Source organism: Podospora pseudopauciseta, chromosome 1 (genome assembly GCF_035222475.1).
Source record: "Podospora pseudopauciseta strain CBS 411.78 chromosome 1, whole genome shotgun sequence".
Taxonomy (NCBI): domain Eukaryota; kingdom Fungi; phylum Ascomycota; class Sordariomycetes; order Sordariales; family Podosporaceae; genus Podospora; species Podospora pseudopauciseta.
In genome coordinates, this window is record NC_085892.1 from 3,796,363 (window position 1) to 3,814,275 (window position 17,913).

Genomic DNA, 17,913 nt, shown 5'->3' on the forward strand with positions numbered 1-17,913 from the left:
AAATTAAAAGTACGATACTACTATATTATTATATAAACACTAGTATGCGTAAGAGCCTTTATTACTACTAGAAAAGCCTCCTATACTTATTTATACTTTAATTGACTATAGTGTAGTTAAGTTGTAATTGATTAAGTAAAGTTGTGTACGCAGCTAACTAATTTATGAAAGTTAATTAGCTGCTTAAGTAGTTAAATTAATTGCCGGGTCTTGGCTGGGTGGCCTGTGCGGCCTTCAAAGGTGGTCCGAGTTGCCAGTCATCTAGTAGACTCCCTGGGTTGACAATGCCAAGGCCACTCCTTGTAGGGCCAAAAGGGTTCTGAGACAGTGACGAACGAATACCACCGTACCGAGATCCCGGAAATAGCCGCACCCGCATCTGATCCCAGCCAGCATTGCAACTTCCAGGTTCCCAAATCCCGGTCGTTTTGAACTTTGAAGCTCTCGACCACAGACGACGCCTGCTCCCCGGGCCACGATCTTTTACCAGCCCTCCTTTTTCCTCTTCCTCTTCGTCGCAAGGGAAAATCCAATTGGGTCGAGACCATGGCCACCAGACTGCTGTTTCAACGGGTAAGTCTTTGTCCCGGATGCAGCTACCTATCCATCCCGCCTTGCACCTAGCGTCATATATACATCTATCTACAAATCGCTAACATGTCTCTCCTCTCCAGCGAGCCGCGCCATTGACGGCCGCCGTCCTCGTCGGCAGCATCGCCTTCTCTCCCTCCCTCGCCCATGCCGAAGCCCCCAACGGTCGTCAGTTTGTACGTCAAGCACCTCTCTACCAAACCATACCATCACCCCACTAACACACGCCCCAGCCCAGAAAACCCATCTACGACGACGACCTCGACGACCTCCTCCCCACCTCCAAAACCCTCCCCGCTCCCCCCAAGCCAGCAGCAACCGAGCCAACAACACCCTCCACCTCCCTTATCACCCTCCCCACCACCTCCGAACCAGCCGTCATCAAAAAAGAAACCCCCACCGACCTCCTCGCCCAGCGAATCCGCTCCGCCCGCCTCTACCTCTACCACCACTCCTGCATCCTCGAAGATGCAGTCAACTCCTCCCTCTCCCGCGCCTTCGACCTCGAGCAATCTTTTACTTCCACCATCTCCGGCCTCGCCCCCGACCGTGCCTCAGGAGAAAAGCTCATGCCCGGAGCCATCTATGTCCTCGTAGCCGGAATGGCAGGCAGCATTGTCGCCCGCAACAGAAACGTCCTCCTCCGCACGGCAACACCCCTGGCGTTGGGCATCACCGCCGCTTGGACCGTCCTCCCCGTCACGATGACAAATGTCTCGGAGCTGCTGTGGTATTACGAGAAGAAGGTACCTGCGGTGGCGGAGGCGCATCTGCAGGTTAGGGAGGGGGTGGAGAAGGGTGTTTACATGGCAAAGGTGCATGCCGAGCTGGCGCAGAGGAAGATTGAGGAGGGGGTTAGGGAGGTTAGGGAGGGGTTGGAGGGGTGGGTTAGGAAGGGGAAATAAATGAAAAGGGGGATGGTTGTGTGTTGTGAGGTAGACAAAAAGGGGGGTTGGGAAAAAGTGATATGTGTACCTAGCCTGGGAGAAGGGGTAGCAGAGGCGGTAGCGGAATTATCCCTCTTGTATCAATACGTAGAAAGCTTGCCATTTTTTAAAAGTCAGAAAAGGCTTGGGGGGTAGAATTATACTGTTTCTCTTTTGAATTATGAGAAATTGACTCTCAACTCTTATTTGCGGTATGTTCATGTAAGTGGTGTGGTCTATTATGTACAATTCTCATCTAACTAATATATCCCGTTTCTACAGTGCTGTATCCTTGTATATACCCATTTTTGCTACCCAAACCCTCAAATCCCCTTGACGTTATTCCCCCCTGTTCCAAAACTTCCATAAAACCTCAACGCCCGCTCATAAGTCCACATGGTCACCGCGCTCGCCGGCGCAGCCTTGACCAAGCTCACCGTCAACCCCCTATACAACCCCCTCACCCCCTCCCGCGCTACAATCTCCCTCATCGTACCAAATGTCCCGTGGGTATACTCTGGTATATTCTTATGCACATACCCCCCCCTCGTCGGGCCCTGCACCTGTATTCTCTTTCTCACCAAATCCAACGGAAACGTCCCTGTTTTGGCAGTAACAGAAGCTATCGTCCCTGCCAATGCCCCGCCTGAACTGAAGGGAAGCTCCAGCTTTGACAATTTGGGACGGAGGGTCTCGTACACGGCGAAGAACGTCCCCATAAAGGGGATGATCTGTCCCAGGGCGGGGGCTAACCCCCGGAAGAAACCTTTGTACCCCTCCTGGTGATGGATCTGTCTGATGGCGGGGAGGAAGCCCTTGTAGATTTTGTCATTGCCCTGGGCGGCGAAGCGGGTTCGTAGGAGGTCGAGGGGGTAAGTGGCTGTTGTGCCTGTTGCTCCGGCTGCCGCGCCGGAGATGAAGGATTCTGCTGATGGGGGGAGGGTAGACTCGCCGAGGGTGGAGTGGAGGAGGAGAGTGGTTTGGCGGTAGGTGGTGAACTGGACGGCGAAGTAGCAGAGGTACAGGAGTTCGGCGGGGAGGTTTCCTTTCCAGAGGCCGGTGAGGCCTTCAGACCGAAATATGGAGAGGAGGGTGGGGAGGGTGCCTTTGTAGATAGGGGAGCCGTGGAGGTTGCGGGTGGAGAGGGGGTCGGAGAGGGAGTGGGTTTGGAGTTGGAGGCGGATTTTGACTACATCTAGGGGGGCTATGACGAAGCTATTCAGAGACATGGGGTTAGGGTGGGTTGGGGTATAGAAAAGGGGGTGGAAGAGGTGAGGAGCATACCGAGAGACTACACCGGCTGTGGCGCCGGCGGCGGTGACTTGGAGGCGGGTGCCTTCATCTTTGAGGCGGTCGCCTGGTTTGGCTGACATTCATTCAGTGGGGGGTGACGAAGGTGTCGTCGTTAAAGATATGACGAGCCAAAAGAGAGGATGACGACGCAGGGATGGTTGATATGCAGGCGCACGCACTAGGACAACAAGCTTTTTGCGCCTCTTTATTTTGGTCCGTCCGGTGTCTGTGGGTGATCTTCAAGGAAGGTAATGGGAAGCTCGATCAAGCTGCAGTTGTAGCTTTGGGCAAAAAAGCAATATGCGTTGCTAGAGCCTTCCAGAGCGATTGCGTGTTCAAAAATGGAAAAAATGCACTGAAGACAGCTCGGTAAGTTGCGTGTATGCTTGGAAATGCAGCTACATGAATCTCATGTCCTCATACGCCAGGGGCGCGGCTTATCGCGATTGATGGTGGTGTTGTGTATTTTTGGACCTCAAATCTGAAGATATCAAAAGCAGTGACGACATTGCTGTCAGTTGACAGGGGGCTATAACTTTTTTTTTTCTGCTGGTTGAGGGAGCGCACGGAACAAGCCGCCGCCTAGATCTCTTGACCACCTAAACCACGAGTCCAAAGCCATATTGTGTATCACCCCGATCTGCAGTGTGAACACACGCGGATGGACAACGACCGACTGACGAGCGCAGCGATTGACGAGATATTCAGAAGAAGAGCAAAGATCCATGGGGATCTGAGAACAGATGCATTGCATGGAGCAGAAAGAGGCGTCTTATCTGCATCCGACATCCCGAATCCACCTCGCTCAAGCATCGGCAGCCTTTTCACCGCGAGCCGGGGCAGTGTCGGCAGCTCTCTCTCACAGGCAGGCACCTTCCCCGCGACCACTGGGCTCCGCCGTCATTGCAGCACGGGGTGCAATAAGTCGAGCTCTGATTGGTTCCATCCGCCCGAATCGCAGCTTAGCGGCGGGACCCACCTCAACTTGGCTGAAATGCCCTGAACTCTCAGCGGGTCAGCGGCCACACGGAAGGGCTTTGTTACATCAGAGTCGAGATGCACGCCTTAACACGCCGTTCCTCCGTTCCCGTGTGAGGTTCGAGTGGGGTTCTGGACCCTCATGTTGAGGTTCCTCGTTGTGAAACCTACAGGCCACGGCAACTTCGGCCGATTTCACCCAGATATCAAGACGTCGTCCCCCTCCTGCGCTATCGCTAGCCACAGGAAAGTCTGTCCTCTCTGCATCTCTCTGCGTCTCTCTGCATCTCTCGTCTCGCCGTGTTGCTCATCCACCACCCAAACATTCATCTGCATGACGAGTTAGCGGCATGTGATCTTGTTTTACACCTGCCCTGCGTATGAGACATTCTGGCACGGCCCCTGGAGCCTTCATATAGACGACCTGGTTCTTCCATCTTCTTGCTTTTTTATACAATATCAGCTCAGTCCCACTCAGATCCGCTACTATCCACCTACCTACCCCCCCTTAACACTTCACCTCATCCAACAAACAACCACATCAATTACGCATCAGGATGACTTCACAACAAATCTCGCCGCCAGACTTTGGCAGACTTGTAACACCCCTCCTCTCGGCTCTCCCGGGCGCCTCCGTCTCAACTCAGCCACCCAGCACCGTCCTCCCACTCCTGTCCCCAATCCTCAGACAGCGGGTGAAGCTCATGTCAGAAGCCAGCCAAGAACCATGGATCAGACTGTTGACATATGATACCGCCAAGGTGTCCAAGTTGACCAGCATTGCGCAGAGCGGCAGTTTGGAACCGCACCCAGTATCCGGCGAGATCGAGCTGGACTGGGACTACAATGTGGAGATCAGATATAAGAGGCTAGACGAGGAGACTCTGCAGGCACTTGTCGTTCTCAAAGATTTTGATCTGTTTGTTCGGCTGGTGTACTGCATAAACGATGCCGATGGTGAGGGGGGACCCAACGGATGGCGAACTGGCGAAGTTGGCACAGCCAGCAGCCCCTCACCACTGACCGAGTTTGGCGGCTTCCAGAGCGTCTCGGAAGCTGAGGCGGCATTCCAGGCGACCAAGGCGGGAGGAAACAGGCAGCCCAGCACCAACGGTATCCGGGGAGTGGCGGTAGCTATGAACACTACCGCTCAAGAAGAAGAGGACGATGACGATGACTACTGGGCTCGCTATGACGCAACACCCGCCAGAACCCCAGCCATGAAGCAATCCCCCGCTCCGCAATCCATGCGTCCTGAGCAACCGGAAATCCAGCGTACGCAATCGGCTGAAGACGCATATTACGCCCAGTACGATGATGTCCAGCCCGCCATGGACCCTCATGATCCCGACGAGGAGGTTGAGCAAGTCGAGGCGCCCCCACCACTGGGCATAAGCAGACCGGCTGGCTCCCGTGACTGCGGTGGACTCAACGAAATGACCGGATCGTGGACATTGGAGCCACCAAAATCACCTTCTGTCCGCTCAACCCGGTCGCAGGAGGATGAAGAGAGGACGGCAAACCTCCTTCATCCTCGTCCTGCCTCCAGCGCCAGCTCCAACGGGTCATTGACAGTTGCCAAACTGGAAGAGAGCGCAGAGCGTCGCGAGCAGAGTGAGTTTGGTGTTAAGCAGCACATCTCCAGGAGTATCAGGAGTTTGTTTCTACTTTCACGGTCGGCGGGGATTGACAGCGCGGAATTCGAACGGATGGTCAAGACTGAGATGGATGTGTTGAGCATGGTGGAGGATGATATCTGAAGTTGCTCACCAGGGACTTGTACATATATGACTGATGGAGTTTTTTGGCATATTTTTTTCTGCGTGGGATTTTTTTCATGTCTGGCATTGGTGTTTAGAGAATGGGTTTTGGTGATAGGGGAGTTCCGTTTTCATGAATCATTCATCCCCTTGGATGAGGGGGGGTTGGTTTGGTTGAGTTGCATCAAGGCATTTTCCTTGTTGACTAATTTGGTCTTTGAGGGTTTGTGGGCTTCGATGGGTAAATGTGTTGTCAGAGTTATGGGCATTATGGTTCATTTACGAAGATATCAGAAATAGTTTTGGGAATGAAACACTTTCAAAGACGAGCTAAAGAGAGAGTTGGTGTGAGTGTGTTGTTGGTTCTTCAAACGCTTGGCTCGACCAGGGCTGGTTAGGGTGCTCTGACTGCCTTGACTTACAACCTCCAAGGGAAGAGAAGGTATGCATGCTCGAGTTGAACTTCCCAAAGACATTCATCACACATGAGAAAACGAAATCCTCTCTTCATTGAAGAAGAGATCTGCCTCATCAAAGTCCCCGACAACACAACTGAGAAACCCACCCCATGCAACCAAGGGTTAGGGTCGGCTACTCATAAAGCTTAAACCCTGCAAAGCTGCCTAGCCAATCAGGCAAAAGCCGCTCCGTGCCGGGCGGGCAATTCAGAAAAAAGTTCCCAAGTTGAGTTGTGAGGCTCGATTGACAAGCGTTGGCCCATTGGCGATAGCGACAAGGGACGAACGACAATCCGACAACCTCCCTCCACACACCAACCACACACACATTCACCATGCTGCGTCCAAGGTTAAGGATACCGCGGGCCTCCTCGCCCTTTGCCCTCCCCGCCTCCCGGTCGTCAACCGCTGGCCAGCTCCTGCCCCTCGCCTACAGGTCATCATACCACACCGTTCCCGTGCTGGAGAACATCCCAGAGAAGGAATCCGAAGATGGGCAGAAATACAGGTCAATCGACGGGTTCCTGTCCCCTATGGCTTTCACGACCGCCTGGGATTACTACCAGACCCATGTGTTGTCCAACTTGAACCGTCTCTGTGCTGGTACGTTTTCTTCTAACTGCCCCATGTGGGGGAAGGACTATAGCTGATTTTGGTGGTGGGAATAGAAACCAACAACGACAGCCTCCTCCTCAAAGACGTCGTCCTCGCCACGGCCCGCGACCCGGCCCAAGCAGCTACTTTTAATTATGCCTCGGCGGCGCACAACAACCACTTCTTCTTCAAGTGCCTGTCCCCTACCGAGACAAAAGCCGAGGACATGCCAGCTCAGCTGAAGGACGCTCTCGTCAAGTCGTTTGGCTCGCTCGACGCGCTCAAGGAGCTGATGGTCAACACGGCCACTTCCATGTTTGGTCCCGGGTTTGTCTGGCTCGTGCGGAGCGACAGGCCCAAAGACCCGCACCAGTTCCGGGTTTTGACGACATACTTGTCTGGCTCGCCTTACCCGGCCGCACACTGGCGGAAGCAGAGCTTGAACACTGCTACGGATGTTGGGGAGTCGAGCGAGAGGGGGATTCAGGCGGGGAAGCAGTATTTGGAGAATAGCGCTCGGGGTGCGGGGTGGAACGCGAGCGCGTATAAGAAGGATGATTTTGCACCCGGGGGGGTGCTTCTGGAGCCGGTGCTCTGCTTGAACACGTGGGAGCATGCGTGGTTGTTTGAGTATGGGTTTGGGGGGTCGCCGAAGAGTGTGTTGGATAAGGTCAAGGGGGGGCAAGCGGGGGTGGCGGAGAATCAGAAGAGTGGGAAGGAGGTATATGCGGAGAGGTGGTGGGATTTTGTGAATTGGAATGTGGTGGATAGGTTGGCTTTTCCGGGGGGAACGAAGATATAGATGGATGGGATGGGGGGAAACCTGCCCCTGGGGATGGGAGAAGAGGAGAGTGGGGGGGGGGGGAGGGAATTTGTTGTGTATAATATGATGGATGGGGCTGATGATATCATGTCGAGCCCTGGTAGAGAAAAATAGGGGAGGAAGGGGGGTGGTGGATTTGTACAAATATTTGAAAAACAATAGAATCTGTGGACAGTGGTTAGTGTGTCTCGAGAACATGTGGTTGGTGTGCCTTTGAAAGCATACAGCTGTGTCTTTTAAGGATGATGAATACTCCTCGGCGGTATCTCGAGTGCTGCCCCTTTGATGCTTAGAATGCTGATAACTCATCTACTCGACAAGACTTTCCTTTTTAACCAAACAAAGGTTGGCACCTTCCTTCTGGCAGTCACTGCCTACCAGAATCACACGTGAAACTAGAATTGTGCGGCTGCCTGTCCTCGTTCTTGCAGTTCAAAGGCACGAGGAAGGTGCACCTGGCCAGAGATGAACGTCATGTAGATGCCAGACCGTTCAACCACAGCTTTTAACTACGGTACCGTCCACATCCATTTCATCCACATTCGTTACAGCAGCATTTCACACACACACACACACACACACAACTGTTAGCCTGAACAAACCATACGCTTCACCAGCACCACTTAGCCTGATCCGCCATCAGCCAATCCCCGGAAACTCAAGCCACCGTTGGGTTGCTGTGCTTGTGACCCCAGGCGAGCAAAAGAGAGCTGATGAATAGTCCACGCCTAACGGAAAGCTAAACCTTGTACTGTCAAACCAGAGATATATCAGTACTAAAGACACACAAAAACACAAAAAGACAACGAGGCTGACACCGGGCCAAATCCAAAACCGCCACTGCTTTACGCGTACTTTCATTATCCCCTAACGCGTAGGAGCCATGTCTTCCACCACCTCAAGCTTGTCCGACTCAGCCGGGCCCAAGCCAAGGCCACCATCCCCAGATTCCAGAGGTTCGTCTAGTCCTCCTCCGGTGAATCACGTCAACGATTAGAGGACGGAGAAGATGTTTCGCCAGGACATGTGCCGGGCGGTGGGGCTGTTGTCGGAATACAAGGCCCTTTGCAGGCAGGTGAAGGAGATGAGTTTGGAAAGACTGAAGGAGGGTTGGGCTTTGTCGGCGGAGACGAGATTGGGGTTGAATTGTTGTTAGTCTTATTTGACTGGGACGGGGCAGCATGAGGATTATGTCAAGTGGGAGGGAGTTGAGGCGTGCGATGCCTGCGTTGGAGAATTGGATTTCGTTGGTGGAGTGGGAGGTTGATCGGGAGAAGTGCAGGGTTGAGGAGGGGGGGTTGGTGAGGAATTTGGAGAGTTGGGAGGTGAGAGATGGGAAGGGGAAGGGGGAGGTTAATGGAGGGGGTGTTGGGGGGTGAGTGAGGGAGATGTGAGTGAGAAAGATGTGAGTGAAGGAGAGGCGAGCGTGGGAGGGCCAGAGCGGCTTGTTTCCCTTCGTTCCATTCACTTGCCCAATCTGGTGTGGCAGGGCAAGGTTCTTACTCGTTGTCTCCAAAGGTTGGGGATGTGCAGCGTTATGCGAGTAGATACTGAATACTCTGGGAACAGAGAGCAGTCGGCAGAGTAATTCGACTCTAGATTTTAAGTGTGGGGGTTTTACTAAAGAGGGGGAGTGAGGGTCTTGTGGAGGTGATTGACGTCGGGAGGTGGTGTTTAAGCGGAAATACATACCTTGTGTATGGTCTAAAGGGGGATGCTGGCTAAAGTCATGAACAAAATCCAACAAGCGTATCTTTGTTATTCCAGAAGCTAGAGATTGTGTACAGTGCGGAGAAAAACAAGCTGATAGAGCAAAATCCAAGAGTCCTTTGAAGAGAGGCCGTCACTGATAGTTGATAGATCTGTGAGACTCCAAGCCATCCTTTGGGGCTTCCCAGAGAACCACCTGCCGGGACGCTTTTTTAATAAATACCTAAGACCCTCTAAAAGGTGGAACTTGATGGCTATCACACCTTGCGTATCTGCTTTGCGTGATCCAAGACAGTTGGGGGGACCTTGGCCCGCGAGTAGGAGAGAGTTTTGGGTGCCTGACCAGGTGCCTGCGCGTTTTCCAATCGAGCACAACGTGTGTATCAAGGGATTGAACGCGTGACGACGGAGTCGAACGCACCTTTCAACAGAGTCGAACGCACTTCTAAGTGCTCACGGAATCGAATGCTAAAAATAGAAAACAAACAAGCAAACCTACTCCTCTTCTGTTTTTGTCTCCATCCACTTTATATCACGAGCATACCATCCACAATGATGATGAAGAACAATTGAGGATTGTTCGAGAGAACCCCATCGGAAACAGCCTTGATGGCTTCCGTAGGATGTACACTCTCTCACCAACCTCAATAAACTCGACAAACAAACCTCAAGTATGATCATCGCAACTTCGACGCCCTGTGTTTTGCTAACCGTCATACAGATGATGATGTCAAAAACAATGTCCGGAAGGGGTTGAACTTCGGGCGGAATGCATGGCTACCACCAAATCGGGTACCCCGGCGCCTCATCCTTTCCAAGTATGGGATTTCTATCGAATACGAAGCATCTTCAAAGCTGGCATGTACCGCCCTGGCTGACTGTATTGAAGGGCACGAACAGTTGCGGGAGAAAGCCGGCATCCTTCACCGAGATAGGTTGGATGACCAGGAAATGGCCCACCCACAGAGGTGGCCCACATTGGCTTGAACTTACCAGTGCCATTTTCCACATTAAACCCTCAACAACCCTGGACCTCCGAAAGCCCCCCCAACTTTATATTCCACCCCCAGAGGTCAAAAATGGACCATTTCTTTTTCTTCTTTTTGCTCCAGGTACCCATTAATGGCCAAATATACCGAGGAAGATCTCGCAAATGCCGAACAAGACATTCTTGCTGGTATAAGCCAGCGCCAAGCGTCCGACAAGCACGGGGTTCCACGTTCTACACTGAGGCACCGCATCTTAGGAACCCAGGTTTGCAAACAGGCCCATGAAAATCAACAGCGGCTTACTCAGGGCCAGGAAGACCTCATCGTTCAATGGATTCTTCGTCAGGAAAGCCTTGGCTACGCTCCCACCCACGCCAACGTAAGAGCTCTGACGGCCAGTATACTGGCTGAACAAGCCGATATCTACTCCATTGGGAAGCACTGGGTAACCCGCTTTATTGGCCGTCATCCCAGTATCAAAACGAAGGTGGGAAAGAAGATTGACTACGCCAGAGTTAACGAAGCTACCCCGGAGAATATCAATAAGTTCCTTGACCTATATTCTACCGTTGACTGGATCAAGCCCAAGAACAGGTATAACCATGATGAAGTAGGAATAATGGAAGGTCAGGGAGAGAACGGCTTGGTTGTGGGGTCTTTAATGAGGGATAAAAAGTCTGTATACGTCAAACAGAATGGAAAAAGGACCTGGACTACTATGCTGGAATGTATCTCCCAGGATGGGAGAGTCCTCCCCCCCGAGGTAATCTTCAAAGGCCAAGACCTTCAAAAGCAATGGTTCAAGTACCAATTCGATAAGAACTGGTATGTGGCCGTATCGTCGAACGGTTGGACCAGTAACGACCTGGCCGTTGGATGGCTTGAAGAGGTCTTTATACCAAGGACTGAACCTGAGGATCCATCAGAACCACGTCTTCTTATTTGCGATGGCCATGGCTCACATACCACTGACGACTTCATGATCCGGTGCTACAGGAGCAATATTTACCTTCTTTTCCTGCCCCCCCACTGCTCTCACGTCCTTCAACCCCTTGATATTGGCTGCTTTTTTAGTGTGAAGAAGGCGTATAAGAGGCTTCTGGCTGTAAACGACGCCCTCACCAACTGTACGCCTGACGGCAAGGTCGACTTGGTCCGGCTGTATGACCTTGCCCGCAAGCAGGGCTTCATGAAAGAGAATATTGTCGGCGGCTGGCGTGGGACAGGATTATGGCCCATACGTAGGCGCAAACCGCTCTCTTCAAGCCAGGTGGTAGTCCCTGTGGTGCCGTTGGATCTCTCTTCAAAAACACCTATTTTCCATTCCGTGGGGGATTCCCAGGTGGCCAAGAAGGTCAAGGACCTACTCAAGAACCATACGCCGGCCGGAAAACGGCTTGCGGCAAGGACTCTCACCAGTACTATACTCACACTGAGATCTGAGGTATCCACCCACAAAGCTGATGCGGCAAGGCACCAACAAAACGCCCACAAAGCCCAGGACGCAAAGAAAAGGCGCAAGTTGAATAGAGAAGATTCGAATTCCAAGTTTGTAAGGCTTTGTGACCTGGAAGAGGCTCGTATTGAAGGGAGGGTGGTGGAGGAAGAAGTGGTGCCTAAGGAGGATGTGGAGCAGCCGGAGCCAGCCGAGCCTGTGCGGCGTAGCACACGTTATCGGGTTCAAACCCGGCGTAAGAGGGAAGCAGACGAAATGTCTGACTCTGACAGTGATTGAGCTACATTTTGGTATAACTTCCATAGAAATTGACCCAATATTGGTCTTGTTGTGGGCAGTGTTAGCATTCAGGGGTAATCTCATCAAGGTTGTGTGGCTGGTGTGGGGGTGGTGGTCCATATCCGTGGGTGGGCCATTTCCTGGTCATCCAACCTATATCTCTGGGTAATCTCAAGGTGAGCAAGGAAGATGATCGCGGGTTTTTGATCGACTTGGATCACGCCGTCAAGGAGGAACATCTTCAAGGCTCCGAGCGAATGGTTGGCATACCGACTTTTATGGCCAACGGGGCACTCGAGGGTAAGCAGCACTGGTTCATGCACGACCTTGGGTCATTCTTTTGGGTGTTGTTCTGGATTCGCATCCACCGCGGAGGAATGGGCGAAGATTTAAGCCACGATCTCCGGGATCTCTACAAGTGGTGGCACTACGAGAGCGCGAGCTGGGTGGCAAACGTCAAGCTTGGACTTGTGGCCTTGGAGGAGAGGTTTACGAGAAAGGTCAACGAGCAAATCGGGCCACGCCATGCTTCGCTTGCCCCAGCGCTAAATGAGCTGCAACAAGTGGTGTTTTTTTGAAGACGAAGAACAGAGATTGTTGCGGGGCCGGGAAGACAAGAGCCTCTATGCGTTGATGAAGGAGATTCTGAGGCGGGATAGGGGGGATGTTATTATCGAGGACGCTGTAAAGGATGGTGAAAAGGTTTTGGTAAGAAGATGGTTAGGAGGTTTTTGAGATGGTTAGGATATCTGTGAGGATAGCCAATTGGCCTGTGAAGATAGTCGAAGGGGTTTTCAGATGTGAGGATATGTTGATGTAATCTTTTGAGGCCTTGTTCTTGGGAATAAGGGCGGAAGATAGTGATTAGACCTTACGTCCACTTGATACCCTTTTATAGATAGTTGGCGGGTCTTTAATGTGAAATTATCGGCCTTCAAGAGACATTCGGTAGAGGTGTCTTCCACCCTCTAAAGCCTTGATTTCACATGGAGTGCCTAATTATCTGGTGGACGAAGAGAGATGACTCTACATACTAACACATAAACCATGCTGGATAGAAAGTTGAGAGGCCTTCTGATATCTGTCATGGGCCTGGTATTAGTCACTGCTTGGCTATGGCTAGCAGGATTACACAAGGGCCGGAGATGTGCGTCCGCCAAATATGTCGTCACCTCTTAGCCAAGAGGGGTCTATTGTGTTGGATAGATTGGGTATAGATGGACCAGCCAGACTCGTGTGATTTGTTGGCTAACCATCCCCTGGACCCCGGAGAGCGGCGAAAATATAACCAGATGTGGAATTAGCCGTTCGTTGAACTCTTCCGTAATGACAACGACTACCCTATTTTGATGCTGTTCCGTGACTGCATGATTGTTTAGACGAGGGTCGGTACCAAGAGTTAGACCAAGAGTGGTGGTCATGGTATTATTTGGCCTTTGGAATCTAGTTCCGCAACGAGGAATCAATTGTGCTATTAAGATACCAAGATGTTTTCTTTGGAAGGTGACCAGTAGGTTGAAACATGTTGGCGATGGCTGCCAAGAAACGGGTAGCCGCCTGCCAGACCGTTTGCTGCACGGTTGAAGGGTTGCTATTGGTGCGCCGTGCAGTTACCCCACCTACTCCCTTTTTGGAACTGGGATACGATCTGCGATCTCTCCCTTGGGCATCCAGTGATTGCCGCTGCACGTTTTCCTTGGCTTGACTTGGACTTTTCTTGACTAGGCTTTTGGGGATGGGACAGCTGGGAGGGGGTTGGCCAGTCGAGGAGAGACGGTGACAAACTCGGTGATATTGGGTGCCCAATCAAGAAGAAAGCCCGCGCTATAGTCAAGTAATGACACAAGTCGGACTGTTCATCCCTCAGTCTTGGAGGCTGAGATCACCAGTCGATCAGATCCCTAATTCCGAAGGGTAAGGAAAACGAAAAAACAAAAGAAGGCAGATTTCCAGGGGTTAGACGCACCCGCGTGGCTGGAAAGTAGAAACAAACAGAGAGGGAAACACAATGGGAGGGAGGGCCTATCACGGAGGTTCGCATGCAGGCCGCAGACGACCTGAGCCATGCGGGAGGATGGGCCGCAGCACCCAACACCTCACCACCACCACCAGGCAATGAACATTCTTCACATTCGGACTTGATATGAAATGCAAAGAGTTTATTTACAGTTACAAGACAGGGAAGGCAAGCCCATGACTGCGGCCGCTTTTTTTCTTGGGTGCTGAGGTGGCTATCAAACATATTTTGAGAGGAACGACAACCACTTACATGATGGGAAGGTGTGGGACTAGGGTCGTTACCATCGCGCTTGCCTGCATTTCTTGTGCTTTTGTCTTCACCAGTCGGACCCTTCAGCCTGGGCCACCTGTCTCCGCCTCCTCCGCCGCCGGTTGTGTTTTTCTGTAGGTCGGTATCCATGTCTCTCTTTTTTCTCTCGAGGTTGTACCAATGGGGGCCGGGTGGTTGTCAACCACGCCTCTCCGAGCCTCCTCCCCTGTTCATTTCCCCAAGATGCAGGTAGGTGTGACTTTGCCTTTGTAGCTGCTGACTGCTGCTGCTGCTCTTGTCGCCATTGATAAATATAAATCACATTGCCCGCTTGCCCTTGCTCTCCCTCTTCTTTTGCTCTTTCCCGTTTACCGACTTGCTCTTGTGTTTCCGTTTTTCTTTTCGTTCCGTCTCATCAAGAGCTTGGGTGTTCCCAATATACACAAAGAACTTGCGTCATATTCTTTGGTTTTTCCCAATTTCCCGCCTTATTAATAAAACAAGCACGCACGCTCGACCTTGTGTGTGTGTGTGTGACGAGAGTCTTGCTTGTTCGTCCGACATTACCCTTGCTTGGCTAGCTACCAGACCTTTTATCATTCCTCGTGCTCCCCTTGGAGAAAGGGTATAAAGTAGCCTTCTGTTCCGCCCCCCCTGCGTAACACACCACCCTCGGTTACCTTTCCTACAACACCTACAACACACCACAACAATGCGTGTCTCGAACAACCTCTCCCTTGTCCTCCTCGCTGCCGGCGTGACAGCCCAGTCGGTCGAGCCTGAGACAGGCGTATGTTCTCCGTATTCCGAACCAATTGACCTCGAATAACATCACTGACTGGTATCGTGTAGAAACTCGGCGATGCCACCATCGTAAGCAACAACCCCGTCGGGGTCGTGTACAAAGCCGTCCTGCCGGCGGAGGCGTGGTTCAAGCCGGCGTATCCGGATGGGGGGAATATCGAGGGGGAGGTCACTGCTGTGGCTGCTGAGTCGGGGGAGGGAGTGGTGTATACATACAAGCTCTCCAACCTGCCCAAGGAGGGCGGGCCGTTCCGTATGTCTTTTCTTTTTCGTTACCCCCCCGCCCCATATGGCATCGTTGTTAACACTTATGATGTAGCCTACCACCTCCACGTCGCCCCTGTCCCCGCCGACGGGAACTGCACCGTCACGCTCGCCCACTTGGATCCGTTTATCCGTGGGGAAAACACGTCTTGCAACCCGTTTGCTCCGCAGACGTGCCAGGTTGGGGATTTGAGCGGCAAGTTTGGGGAGATCAGACCTGAGGAGGATGGGACGTGGGAGACGACGTATACGGACTTGTACTCGTCGACGCTTGAGGGGTTGGGAAGTTTCTTTGGGAACAGGAGCATCGTGTTTCATTATCCTAACAAGACTAGGATTAGCTGTGCCAACTTTGAGAAGGTGGAAGGGGGGGTGAGCAGCAGTGTGACGGTGCTGCCGACGGTGACTGGTAATGGGAGTTATACTATTTTGCCTACGGGGGGTGTGAGCACTACTACCGGAGGGGGGCCGAGCACCACGAGTGATGCGGGGGCTGGGACGGAGACGACCACGTCGCCTCCTTTGAGTGGAGCTGCTGGGTTGAGGGGGAGTGCGGTTGGGGCGTTGGTTGTGGGGGCGGTGGTTATGTTTATGTTGTAAGGGGGGTTAAGATGATGGGGGGTGGGAGGATTGAGGCGTTGGGGGGCGTATTAAATTGGTTTTTCTTTTCTTGCTTGAGATTCTTTGGTAGATGAAAGCTAGGTTTATTGTGTTGCTTTGGGCATGGTTAATTTGGGAGGGAATGAAGGATTATGATAGGGTAATGTTTATAGCTGAATGCAATGGTCTTGATATGTTGATGGGAAAGAGGGGGGCTGTGACTTGGTAATGGTGGTGATTGCAACTCAGAGGGGCTCTCGATCGAGTAGTGCCTTGAAAATTATGTTGAAACTGGAATTGGCAACTGAAATCCAAGTGACGGTGATAATGTGTCATTGTTATGGTCATTTCGGACCGTAATAAGAGTGTCGTGGTGTGTTGTTGCTGCATGGTGGTGGTCATGATGATTGTGATTTCGTCTTTTGCCAGAGGTCAAAGGAGGTCAGTTGCTGTGGGGAGAAGGTTTGTTTTCAATGTCTGGAATATCGAGAGCAGATAATGCTAGAAAAGTAATGTGCTATGAGTATGATGGCGAGTGTGTTGGGACTTGAGCAGCGTCTCTCTGCTCTCTTCGGTCATCGAGGCAATGCGTTGGTACTGCCGGGGAGTACAGGGACATGTTTCTCACCTAGCTACCTAAATTACCTAGGTAATAACCAAGCTATCTAGTTGCTTCAGAGAGGAGGGATTCGAAGGAATATGGTGTGTTGATTTGCAGACGAGCAGTCTCCTAATGTCTAGGATGACGATAGTGCATGGCGGTATGGGTTGATCTTTTTTCTTCGCACTTTGTAAGAGAGAACATGCACGGAGCCCCTTAACTATCTTGCCAACATCCCCCCCTTTAATATAAGATTTAACTATATTTGGAAGCGTAATTATGGAGGGTTGAAAGGTATTTAATAGACTCTAAAGATAGTGAAAAGACGATATAAGGTACTTAAGAGGCCTGGAAAGATGGTTAAGAGGCCTTGAAAGATAGTTAAAGGGGCTTAAAAGATAGTTTAAGGGCTTTAAAAGATAGTTCGAAGGCCATTAAAGATAAATTAAACGCTTATTAATTTTCCCTAAAAGCATTTTATTACATTATATTGTAGGAAAGGTAAGTAAATAGGTAGGCAGGGGAGCACTAATAAGATCAATAAGGGGCTTTGTCGAGGTTCTCTCCTTTTTAAATAAGAGGCGGGTTTCAGTATTTGGGAGGGGAACTCACGGATGGGGTGCTGGTGTTGATGTGAAAGAATGGAAGTCCAGTGGTCGAAAAGAAAACAGGGACGAGGGCAGTGCTGCTAGTAAGCGTATAGATCTACCATAGATAACTGCTCGGGACGCCCGGGTACTTCTCTTTAAGAGCTCAATAATGAGTGATGCAGGGGTTGTGACCGTTGAGCGATCTGGGGGGGTGATTGGAGTTGCTGTTGGAAGGAAGTTGGGGTTAAGAGGTGAGGGCTGTGAAGCGAGAGTGAGATGTGAAAAGGTAGCTTTTGTCAACATGAGTGGAGAGTGAAGAGAAATTTCGTGTCAAAGCATGATCTATACCGAGGCACTTGCTTCTGAACGACCGATGGTGTTTTTGCTGAGTCCTGGGTGAGGTGAGGTTTCGATCTGTGTAAGTGGGTTAGTTGTGGGTCAGGATATCATCTTGGGTGAGCTATGTCAGGGAAAGGAAATATTAAAGAAACATCCTTCAAGATGTATGTTGGAAAGCACTGAAACTTTTCATTAGCACTTGTCTTGACAGTGATACCAAATTTCATGATGGCTCCGAAGCTGCTCGGCTTGCTCTACCTACACGTGGTGCGCAAAATTGTTCCAAGAGTGATACTGTTCCACATCCGATAGTGAGGCAATAATTCATCATGAAAAAAAAGAAAACAGAAGCCTCATTGTTGCGAGACTGGACCTTGAGATGCTCATTGGTTCCAGTGGCCATCCCTTGAGCGGAACTGGCCCCGCGTCAACTGCGCTTCGACCGCGGCGGCGGCAGTATCCGACATTTCCTGAGCCGGCAAGGAACCCGTATCGGATCGTGAGGCTGTGGCACATCGGACCGGAAGCCTTGGTGTCTCCTCGGCTCCATGTGAGCTTGACGATGAGAGGCAGGTACCTTGCCTGATCG

The 17,913-nt window shown here is 51.6% G+C and overlaps 5 protein-coding genes across 5 annotated transcripts; 4 read left to right on the forward strand and 1 right to left on the reverse strand.

Moving 5' to 3' along the window:
• The first annotated feature begins 306 nt into the window (after positions 1-306).
• Positions 307-1,670, forward strand: QC763_110590 (uncharacterized protein). The gene is made up of 3 exons (XM_062907648.1): positions 307-573; positions 675-767; positions 825-1,670. Exons 1-3 carry the CDS (start codon positions 547-549, stop codon positions 1,494-1,496), a joined length of 792 nt encoding a protein of 263 aa, XP_062770612.1. The 5' UTR covers positions 307-546; the 3' UTR covers positions 1,497-1,670.
• Positions 1,510-4,000, reverse strand: TPC1 (mitochondrial thiamine pyrophosphate transporter). Its single transcript, XM_062907649.1, has 2 exons — positions 2,802-4,000; positions 1,510-2,732 (listed from the first exon to the last, which is right to left on the reverse strand). Exons 1-2 carry the CDS (start codon positions 2,888-2,890, stop codon positions 1,841-1,843), a joined length of 981 nt encoding a protein of 326 aa, XP_062770613.1. The 5' UTR covers positions 2,891-4,000; the 3' UTR covers positions 1,510-1,840.
• Positions 4,001-4,345: 345 nt separating this feature from the next.
• QC763_110610 (uncharacterized protein) lies at positions 4,346-5,548 on the forward strand (the record flags this gene model as incomplete). The annotated part of the gene is made up of 1 exon (XM_062907650.1): positions 4,346-5,548. The coding sequence occupies one exon, from the start codon at positions 4,346-4,348 to the stop codon at positions 5,546-5,548; it is 1,203 nt and encodes a 400-aa protein (XP_062770614.1).
• A 493-nt stretch (positions 5,549-6,041) lies between these two features.
• QC763_110620 (uncharacterized protein) lies at positions 6,042-7,416 on the forward strand. Its single transcript, XM_062907651.1, has 2 exons — positions 6,042-6,609; positions 6,675-7,416. Exons 1-2 carry the CDS (start codon positions 6,342-6,344, stop codon positions 7,400-7,402), a joined length of 996 nt encoding a protein of 331 aa, XP_062770615.1. The 5' UTR covers positions 6,042-6,341; the 3' UTR covers positions 7,403-7,416.
• Positions 7,417-14,473: 7,057 nt separating this feature from the next.
• Positions 14,474-16,086, forward strand: QC763_110630 (uncharacterized protein). The gene is made up of 3 exons (XM_062907652.1): positions 14,474-14,916; positions 14,979-15,183; positions 15,250-16,086. Exons 1-3 carry the CDS (start codon positions 14,839-14,841, stop codon positions 15,792-15,794), a joined length of 828 nt encoding a protein of 275 aa, XP_062770616.1. The 5' UTR covers positions 14,474-14,838; the 3' UTR covers positions 15,795-16,086.
• Positions 16,087-17,913: the final 1,827 nt, after the last annotated feature.